Source organism: Myodes glareolus, chromosome 5, assembly GCF_982192425.1.
Source record: "Myodes glareolus chromosome 5, mMyoGla1.1, whole genome shotgun sequence".
Taxonomy (NCBI): domain Eukaryota; kingdom Metazoa; phylum Chordata; class Mammalia; order Rodentia; family Cricetidae; genus Myodes; species Myodes glareolus.
Window position 1 is genome coordinate 17333316 of NC_142030.1, and position 11352 is coordinate 17344667.

The following is an 11352-nucleotide window of genomic DNA, read 5'->3' on the forward strand; positions in this document are numbered from 1 at the left end:
TCACTCTGTTCATGAGACTTTCTGGTAGGCTCAGCATTTCCTCCATCCTCATGGTTAAGCTAACCTTATTCAGATGACTGTTTCATTAAGCTTGGTGCTTAAATCTAAATATACTTTCTTACACGGTTAACAGTTCTGGGTGACTTTTTTTTAAACTTTTATGTATTTGTGTGTTTTACTTGCATGAATGTCTGTATGCCACATGAATGCAGTGCCCTTGGAGGCCAGAAGTCATTGGATCCCCTGGAAATAGAGTTAAAGATGGCTGTGAGCCATCAAGTGGGTGCTGGGAATCAAACCTGGGTCCTCTGGAAGAGCAGCAAGTGCTCTTAACTGCTGAGCTACCCCTTTGGATACTAACTAGTTAATTAAAGAGAATGTATTTTCTCTATTTTATATATATATATATATATATATATGTGTGTGTGTGTGTGTATACACACACACACACACACACACACTCACCTTTATCCTATAATAATCAATCTGGAAAGAGTGTATAGTTAACAGAGTAAGTAGTTAAGTATAAAGGGGAGAAAAATGCACCCTCATAATTGTTGCTGTAATTTTGGACTGCTGAATAGAGTTCAAAGGCTGAGGAAATGTTGAACACCACAAAATTACTGTTGCTCCAGGGTCCTGCTGTACCCTAAGTGTGTCCACCAGGGAGTGATTTGGAATTAATAGGAATCAACCAAACTATGTAGGTAGGTGCCTGCATAAAATTCTTCCACAGCAATGAGTACATACTATATAGAGCCAAGTTAGCAAGTAGACACACTCTGGGGTTCTCTACAGCTCAAATGCTGCAATTAAAGCTCTGACCATTTGCATTTTAAACTCGTTACAAAGAGAATTAAACCTAAAACATTGAGCTCCTGAGAGAGGGCAATACAGTTATGGTCAAGTCTTCAGATACTTGGAATAAATTAATATGCATGATCTTAATGTAATTCTGTTTTAGAGTATATGTGTACATGTGTTCATCTTAGTGTTTTGTTTCTTTTTTTTTCTATTTTCTAGGAACTTACCCTTTTGTAACCTCTTCAAACTGTACTGTTGGAGGTGTCTGTACAGGTTTGGGTATGCCCCCTCAAAACGTTGGAGAAGTATATGGAGTTGTAAAAGCTTATACCACTAGAGTTGGTATTGGTGCCTTTCCCACAGAACAAGACAATGTAAGACCCTTTCTTAGTAATCCAGTCTTTAAAGTATGGAAAGAAAAATCATATCCACCTTAAGAGACTCCTGTCTCTTCATTTGCAAGGGTCATTTGATATGTTTGCCTTCTCATTTTCAGTAAAACTATATGACCTTAATTCTTAGAATGATTGACTAGGTTTGTCTGTTTAAATAATATTAATGACTTACTTGTTTATGAACTTTCCCTTTGTTGTGAAAATTACAGGAGGAATTTAAAAGGAGAAAATATGTATTTTTTATTGTTGTTCATGGTTTTTGTTTCATGTTTCTGGGCAGTAGTAATAAGACACATTGTGGCAGAAAGGTAGGTGTAGGAAAACTGGTCACCTCACCTCATGGCATTTGGGAAGCCTCAGGACTCTCTGTTCTCTAACAAAGCCCTGCCTTCCAGTAGTCCAGCTATGAACTCATATGTAGCAAGCCTACCCCCAAATAATGACGTGGAGACTTGGTAATTATGAAAGCCTGGTTTTAGCTTAGGCTTGTCCCACTAGTGATTATAACTTAACCTGTTTTTATTAATCTGTGTTCTGCCATGTGGCTCTTTTCCTCTCCTTCATTCTGTACTGGCTTCTCTGCCTGCCTAAATTGCGTTCCTCTCTCTGCCCAGACAGAAGTCCCACTTAAAGTCTCCTGCCTAGCTATTTGCTGTTCAGCTCTTTATTAAACCAGTCCAGGTGCATTAGGCAGTTGGAGTAAAATATAGATACATTTTCACACATAGCGTGATCAAATATCCTGCAACACTCATCAATAGATTAATCCTTTGATAACATTAATGTCCTTGTGATCCAGTCACCTCTCAGTATTGCTAACTGCTGAGAACCAAGCCTTCAACACATGAGCCCTTTTGTGGTATACATCTAAGACCATAACAACTTGTTCTTATTAGGATCTAATTGTTTTGTTATTTGTCAATCTATATTTGACCTGTATATAACAGAAAGAATATAACCTTAAAAATGTAAAAATGAAATCAAAACTGAATATATTCCAAGTAATGTCATCTCCATGGACTTCTGTCTCCAGCTTATTTCATGAAATGTTTTTACCCAAAGAGATATTGTTTATTATATAATCTCTAGTATAATTCCCTGAATGTACAGCTCTGATATTCTAACTCATAAATTGTGTTATCCAGGAAGTTGGAGAATTATTACAAACAAGGGGTAGAGAATTTGGAGTAACTACGGGCAGGAAAAGAAGATGTGGCTGGTTGGACCTTGTTTTACTCAAATACGCTCATATGATCAATGGATTTACTGCGTGAGTGTTCAAGATTTATTTCAAGAAATGGTAAACAGTTGATGACCACAAATCTTGATTTTCAAGAAGTAACTTGAGAATCCCCTAACAGAAAAGCTTCACTCCTTCACCTCCATAATAAAATCCTAGTTTTAGCAGTGGGATGAGAGGTAGGAGGAAGTGCACAGGAAGAGACGCCCAAGGCCCTAGGAAGAACCCTGGTAGTCTGACTTGTGTGCATGTACAGAGGGCGGGGAGATGGGTAGCAGGTAGGCTTAGATGAGCAGGATGAACACTGCACACAGAAAGACAATGCTGTGTGCACACTTATTGCCTATGTTGATGTGACTGGACGTGCTCCCCTTTCTGAGTCTCGGTCTCATCACCTTTAAAATCAAGGTGATGATATTACTCCCATCATGGACATTTAAACAAAGAGATGAGATGTAGGCATACTCGATAAAGTTACTATCATTTTATGTAAATGTGTTTGTGTCTATATTAATAGGCTGAGCATCTAACAAGCAAAAGGGGGGAGAGGTTTTTTTTAATATTTGTTTTTTATTCATTTTTTAAAAAATGAACAAACAACCCCCAAGATTGTGAATCAAAATCCCAAACCTAGTATTTTATCTAATTTCCACAGATTTTCCCTAAACTTCCTATTTTCCAGTCAGTTTTCGGGAAACTGATGTATGATGAAGCGATCCTTGATGTTTCCTCACTCTGCCAGTTTCTGACCAGCAGGGTGGAGGTGATGTTAACCAGAGTGAAGAACTGGGGATGATAGCATGTGTGGAAGTGTACCTAATATCTTGTGATTATATGGAACAGTGCGCTCTGCTGTGTCCCTCGGGCACAAAATGCATCCTTAACTCCAGGTAGCCTTCCCACAAGCCTTCCCTCCTAAGAAAGCTGAGCAAGTGTGAAGTCACCAGTGACAATCCGTTGTAATTACTAGAAAGTAACCCTGGTATATCATGAAGACTATATGTCAGTGGAATGTCCTCATCGATGTGTTTTATGCGTGGCACGCTTTCAAGTACAATCCTAACAAGTTTTTAGAATTGCTTTATAGCTTTGGGCTTTGCATGAGTTTTCCCTTTTTCCTGTACCAGTTAGACAGGAGGTCACAAGTTTGCTGTTTCATCAGTGTCTGGTTTTTGTTTTTGTTTTTTCAAAATTAGGTTGGCCCTTACCAAGTTGGATATTTTGGATATGTTTACAGAAATCAAAGTTGGCGTTGCTTACAAATTAGATGGGGAAATCATACCTCATTTCCCAGGTACTTTTTTTTTTTAAGGCTGTGTCTAAAGTTTATAAGATTGTTAATATTGTCATCTAACTATACATTATGTATGATATATAATTGTTACTTGTTATAAGATTATATATCATTCACAGGCTTTCTTTGATTTTTACCTTACTGATGCAGATATATTCACTTAATAACATTTTGTTCAAAACTTCTATTAATTTCAGAGTTGGGTCACAAGCATGTACTTTATACTTTATCTCAAAATAAGAAAGCCATTTGGACCATGGCTTTAATTTTTAATTTTTTTTTAAACTTAAAATAATTGACATACATAAGCTAAGTATGACCCGTAGCTTAGCTACTTAGGAGCCTAAGGCAAAAGGCCCACTTTTGAGCCCAGAAGTTTAAAGTTGGTTTGGACAATATAGCAGGACCCCTCCCTATAGCAGCATCAAAATGGGTAAGGGAGAAATTTTTTTTTTTTTTAAATCATCTGAATGATTTTCATCGAAGAGTTCTCTCTTCCTTGGGAATAAAAGGGTTTAAAAAAAGACCCTTAGATCTTGTATTCTTTCTCAGTATATGAACTTACTCCATCCTTTAAGCCCTCCAGGTTAAGGAGATGCCTACTTGAGCCAGTATAGTCTCTGAAGCCTGTCTTAATCACTAGGTTTCCTTACTCAGGAATTCAGTAAATGCTTCTAGATTTAGAAATGGAAATTGCTGATTTTTCAGATTAGTTTTTCTTAAACACCAAGGAAGTGCCAATTGAAGGAATGTTGACAACCTTAATGAAACTTGGCAGGCTGGAAAGTTTTATGTCCCTGAGACTAGACATTCTTGGAGAATAATTTTCTGTCACTTTTCAAGTTTCTCTTATAGAAAAACAGACATCTGTTAATGTTTTAGAATATGGTTACTTAAAAATTGATTACTCAAATATATGTTATGTCCTGGTCGTTAATGTGACCTCAGCTGTTTTTAAGAGTTTTAATATAGCTCAGGTATCAAAGAAGAATAGTGCAATCAAATACAGTGACTTGGCAAGAGCCATCATAATTGTATAGCAGATTCATTATTTTTATTAAAAATACTAATAACTCAAACAGATGAACTTGTCAAATTTATGGTTTTGTATTTGTATCTGGATTTGAGCCAGATTTCTCCAGAAATACTCTTAGATGGAAATTTTCATCCAAGAAGTGTTATAGAATGTTCTCAGAAACATCACTTGTAATGGCAGCAGTAGTACATGTAGTATAGCTGACCACTGTTTGCATGCCCCATGGCTTCCTTTGAATACTAGGCGTTACAGAGAGTCTGTTATACTCAGATTCTGTTGCCTTCCTCTGAGTGCTATGGATTCTTACTTTAGGGACCATTGAATTGGTGAATGATTATCTTGAACTTGTATCATTGGTTTTATGCTTTGTTAATATTCTTGTGGAAAGTCCTATGTGTTTCCACAAACCTCTCTAGCTGCTACATGGTCTCAGTCATTCTTGAGACTCTCTGCTCTGAAGAGAGAGACCTGAATAGTGTACTACACTATCCACCATGTCTGCAGATTCCAGCAGGGGGATATAGAGAAAGTCATTAGATTGAATAAAAAGAAATTGTCTATCCTGCAATAGATTTCTCAGAGGATTGAAGATGTACCAGCCTTCTGTAACGTTAATGTTGTACACACACATGGTTAATAGTATAGAAATTCAAAATGCTCCAGAAACAGAAGAAAGTTTGGCACAGCTCATTTATCAACCACTGTAACTAAAGTTTTAACTGTGTATTCTTTCTCCACTTAAGTGTATAATCATGTTGCTGAAATGTTGTTTTATAAAATACTACCCTAAAGGGTATGTGTGCTGGTGTTCACCTTGCTAATGGTCTGAAAATTCGGACACATCTGGTTTTGAGGATTTTGATAAGTGTCCTTGAACCTTCTTTTGGCAGTGTCATTTGAGGTGGGTATAGTGGTTCACGCTTATACTTCCTTAACTTGGATAGGCTGAAGGGAGGATTGCCAAGAGTACAAGGTCAGCCTGGACTGAAGAGAAACCATGTCTGAAAAACAAGTCATTTGACAACAGTCAATGTGTTCCATAAACACATATACTTCTTAACTTTCAGCAAACCAAGAAGTCTTAAATAAAGTGGAAGTTCAGTATAAGACTTTCCCAGGATGGAACACAGACATATCTAATGCAAGGACATTTAAGGAGCTCCCTGTCAATGCACAAAATTATGTTCGGTTTATTGAAGATGAGCTTCAAATTCCAGGTAAACACTTTATGAGCAGCTATCTTTAATTTTCTGTTAGTTTGTGGGGTTTTTTGTTGTTGTTGTTGTTTTTTGTTTGTTTGATTTTGGATTATTTACTTTTATAGCTTTCACCCTCATCAAAAAATGTTTTTTGTTGTGATGGTGGTTGTTTTTATCATTTGGTTTAAGCTGCTTGTCAGTTGAAATCTTGGATGGACATTAGAAAATAATAGAGTATAAATAGGACATCTATCTATTGCTGTATCTCATTACTGTTGCTGTAGTGAAACACCATGACCAAAGCAGCTGAGGATGAAAGTTTATTTGACCTTCTCTTTCATATCACTGTTTGTCGTTGAAGAAATCAGCAGGGCAGGAGCTGATGCAGACGCCGTGGAGGATTATTGCCTACAGGCTTGCTTAGCTATTCACCTGCCCAGGTTTGGCACCACCCAAAATGGACCAGGCCCTCCCCCATTAATCACTGATTAAGGAAATGCCCCGCAGGTTTTCCTGAGCCCAATCTTATATAGGCATTTTTTCAATTGAGGATCTCCCTCCTTTCTAGCTGTGTGTCAGGGTGACATAGAACTAGCCAGCTCATCTCATTGGCAAGAAATTTAAAGTAATGCCAAAGAGTGAATTGGTTTACTCATATAGTCCTTGCTCATGGGAGACCAAGGCAGGAGGATTGCTGAGAGTGCTAAGTTAGTCAGGCCTGTATAATTAAACCTTGTTGAAATACAACAGAGAACACAAACCAAAAAAATGAGAAATGGATGTAACACATGTAAAACAAAACAAATGGCCAGAGTTGGGCATAATGAAGTTATGTCGCCCATTCTGTTATAGGATTGTGTTTTCCTTTCATCCTTTTGTTTATCTTGATGGAAGTATTTTCCACATGCAACATATTATGTACTTCCACTGTCTCTGTTGTGTTTCTTTTTTATTCCTGATTCATTTCAGACATGGTTTTTGTTTCCAGATTGTTTGGGTCCCTCACAGCTTGATGTCAAACTTAGCGAGCATATTTGTGAACGCCTACAGTTTTTGGATTATAAATAGCTGAGTCTTAATGAACCCTATAAAATAGCATAAAGGGTTCTCCTGGCAGTATCTTGAGGAACCCAGTAATTCTATGAATAATTAGAACTGTGAGGCAGAGATGACCAGTCATTCCCCTGGACTTGTGTACTAGGCTGTCCTAAGGCTGTGCAGTTCAGAATTGTCAAGATATTTTTATACATTTTAATGTAAAACTTACAGTGGATTTTTGCTTATCTTTTCTGTTAGGAACTTTATAAAAAAAATTCTTTATATCTCTGTTAATTTGAACCAAGATTTTATTGTCATGGTCACTGAGGGTGAAGGAATGGTCAATACTTTATAGTTAGAACAGAATAATAGGCAGGCTAGTCTGTGCTGGATCCCTTCTAGTATGCATTCTTTCTAGACGAAAAGGAGAGGATTTCTTCTCTTTCTGACTTAGAATACAAGTTTTTTTATTCACCTTTTTGATGACATAATTGAAATACTTAAATTATCTTTGAATGGCAATAGTAAATAATTCCTTTGTGGTCCAGAAATAAAAGTATACAAAATTGAGCACACCTTTTAAAACTATGTGGTACATTGCAAATATAAAACAGAGACTAAATGTGAAACTAGTTAATCATTTTTTTAAAAAACAATACATGACAAGAAATCTTACAGAAAAATCCTGAAGCAGAAATATTCTCAACTTAATTTTCTAATGGCTTAAAAAAAGTCAGATCACATCTTCAAATCACTTTGCCTAAAGATGACGGTGTTTCCTGTACATCACTGTTTTTTTAGAATGAACATGAAGCACTCCAGCACAGTATGTGGTTTTCAATTTTAAATGACTTTCTTTAGGAAATCATGTTTTATGCTTATAATGTGCTAAAATTATTACATGGAAGAGCTCTTTTTAAGGCTTACTTATTTTTTTATGTGTGCCTGTACATAATGTATGTGTTCCACATGGATACAGTGCCCACAGTACCAAAAGGGGCACCATGGATCCTCACGAACTAGAGCTATGAATGGTTTTAAGTCACTGTGTTCTGCTCAGAATTGAACTAGGGTCCCCTGCAAGAGCAGCATGTACTTTCACTGAGCCATCTCTCCAGCCCCCCATGGAAGAATTCTCATCTTGGTAGAGTACCCCAGAAGCCCTTTTCTTTTGATTCTCAGAATCTACATTAATGGATACCTTAAAAGGTTTTTTATATACTAAATTATCTAACATAAGTATATCCATAGTTCTTTGTTTTTGAGATCAAAGATATTCAGCATTTATTATTTCTGCCTTTAAGAAATAGTAACTTTTAAAAAATTCAAATCAATCCCTCATAGTACTGGTTAATGACATTGAATCAAAACCTGATAATTTACTTTTTGAGCCTCTACTTTTTAAATACAGCATCACTCTTAACTTAAAATGAAACACAGCTAGGAGTTCAGCTCTTGCCTAGCAGGACTTTCCTCTCTCTTCATCCCAAGGTTAAACGTCACAGGGGACTTGATTGATGTTCTTCTGTTTTGTTTTTCAGTTAAATGGATTGGTGTAGGTAAATCCAGAGAGTCCATGATTCAGCTCTTCTAAGGACTGCCAGCAGTGCACTGAGACACTCCTTGAGAGGGAGGGGAAAATACTTAAACATTTCTCTATGATCTGCAAATTCAAGAATAAAGACAATTGAAATGAGTTTCAAGCTGGCATTGGTTTGCAGTCTCTGACGGATGGCTGTCACGGATAGACTGGCGCCCTCCCATCCAGCTTCTCAGCTGGCATGGCCGCTGCATCTGTTGCTCCTGCTGCTCATGGTGCCACACACAGTTCCTTTCCATGTTTAGTAATTGTATAATCCCTGTTGTTTGAAATCTAAAACTTCCAGTGTAGTTTTTCTTCATTATTGTCATTGTGTTTGAGTTTTTATCCCGACTAGATAGTGAGAACAATTTTAATGCAGTTTTGCACAAGTATTTTTACATTCTGATCATTCAATTCTGTCATTGTAATTTTTGCTGTTAGAAAGAAAAATGAAAAGATAGGGGTTCTGTCAATTTTTGTAATGCTATGAATTCTGTTTAAATTGTGAACTGCTTATTTTCTGCTGAGGCCATTGCAAAATTGAGCTTTGGTTTGGTGGGGGGGAGTATGTTCATGGAACCTTTCATTTGTATAGAGCACAGAACTTAATTCTCTCTACAGTTATTTAATACAATGAACATTTAATTCAGTGTTCAAAGAGATGTTTCCCTATAATAACAATCTTAATGTTAAAAAATAATTATTAAAAAATCTGTTGTGATATTTGGTGAATACTTTTGTTTGTTTTCAGGTATGAGCTCAATCAAATGTATATCTTTTCTTTTTATTTTTTAAGTATACTGTTATTTCTAAGAACAGTGGGTTGACTTTCAACATTGTGCCTGCCAGTATATCTACAAAATGACCGACTCATAAATACCCACATGAACCCCAATTGTCAGCCATAATTTTGATCATGAGTTCATCTCTCCTTTATTGAGAAAACAAAGCGGTATTATTTGGCAGGTAGGCTTTACATCGTGCTGTAGATTATCCTCCATGGACTATTAAATGCTTAAATTAGGTATCACTTGAAATTATTTTATTATAACCATCAATAGCTAATTAAAAAGAACCAAATATTTCCAGTATGGTTTGTGTGTTGTTTTTCTTGTGTTCATAGTAATCCCAGTGTGGAGGAAGGATGCCCTATGAAGTGCATGGGGACAAGGTAGGCAGAGATCAGATGGATCTTCAGGAGGATTGAAATGTCTTATCACTGAAGTATTTTTATTAATACAAGGTTTAAGAAAAATTCCAAACTAGCAGTTTCATTGGACTCAATAAATAATAAACACAAGTGACCCCACCAGCCCGCTCTAACCGTGTAACACCTGAGAACAGAGCAGAGCCAATAAACCCTGCTTCACCCCATGAAAACTGCAAGGCCTCAGAAGATCTGTATTCTTGTATTCATTGTATTATTGAAACATTTTCAGTAATGAACCCATTTTCATTCAAGTCAGAAATTTTTCCTCCATTACCCAAAATATCTCCGATTACTGTTATTTACTGATTTTTAAACCACTCTGGATATTTTAGTTTCTCTTTGAATGTGAGCTGTTGGTTGATTAGGAGAGATGGTCTATTCTTTAAATAAAGCTGTCTTTCAAACCTTTGATAACTATTACAATTTTATTTAACAAGGTTGTTTGTGCCTTCTGTTAGATACTAGATATGCAGTAGCAGGGGCAGTTACGTACAGTTATGAAAGATATGGTAGCGGCAGCATGCTAAACATTGATGAATGATGTTATATGCTTCAATGAAGCATGCATGGTGAAATGAATGAAACCTAATCAAAATGTCTGGGCAAGGGCCAGAGAAGGCTCCTAGGAGATGCTTAAACATATTAACTGGATGAATTAGCATGAGGGAAAATGTTCAGGGTCCACTCTAGATTCTGCAGAGGTGGAAAAAATCGAACCAAATTAGCAAGGGACTGGGTGGGGTTGGCAGCAGACTGAGGGACGCGGCAGAGTCCTATGGGTTAGAATGTAATGCCTGTTATGGCTAAGCTGCAGCAGAACTACTAAATCAGAAAACCTGAGCTTGGGGACCGAGAGATGGCTCAGCAGCTTAGGATCGCTTGCTGCTTTCTCAGAGGATCAGAGTTCAGTTCCTACACTGTGTGACTTTCAGCTGTTTTGTGACTCCAGGTCTCGGGGTCTGATGCTGTCCTTTGGCCATGGACACTCACATGTGGTGGGCATACACATCTTTAAACCTAAGTTTTAGAATTTAGTAGACTATTGAATGACTGACTGCAAGTGGGAGTCACCAAAGAGCTAAGCATACCCAGCTGTAGCACAAGATGCTTGAGCAGGGAAGGTTAGTTTGCATATTTGATATTAATTGGATACTATAGAATTAGGATAGACATGAGACAGTTTTGAGAAGATAATGTGAGGGGTTGTGTGTGTTTATTTGAGACAGTCTGGCCTGGAAATCACCATGTAGCTCTGCCTTACTTTGGCCTGGTCTTTCAGGACCCTACTTCCCAGGTGTGTGCTATACCACATGTGGCTCAGGAGGTTCTGCCTTCACCACTTGTTAAATTACAAAGCTACTGTAATCAAAATATGGCACTGTCATGGGAAAAGATGAAGGAAAAGATGGCGGTACATTTTATATAAAAATGTAATTGACAATAAGTAGGGACAGCTTCTGCTAGGACCTGAATTTTTGTATGTTATTAATGCTAAATTGGTATTAAATCTAGATTTAGAACATGAATTTGTACTTTTTGTGGTAATCGCTTAAG

At 37.1% G+C, this 11352-nt stretch overlaps 1 protein-coding gene across 1 annotated transcript in view; it reads left to right on the forward strand.

The window, feature by feature from the left end:
• The window catches only part of Adss2 (adenylosuccinate synthase 2), a 31881-nt gene extending 22202 nt beyond the window's left edge, over positions 1 to 9679 (forward strand). Inside the window, exons 9-13 of the mRNA XM_048436448.3 lie at positions 1024 to 1178; positions 2345 to 2469; positions 3636 to 3733; positions 5837 to 5986; positions 8548 to 9679. Of these exons, the coding sequence (XP_048292405.1) occupies positions 1024 to 1178; positions 2345 to 2469; positions 3636 to 3733; positions 5837 to 5986; positions 8548 to 8600 (581 nt within the window). The 3' untranslated portion in view covers positions 8601 to 9679. The remainder of the gene's footprint in view (positions 1 to 1023; positions 1179 to 2344; positions 2470 to 3635; positions 3734 to 5836; positions 5987 to 8547) is intronic.
• Positions 9680 to 11352: the final 1673 nt, after the last annotated feature.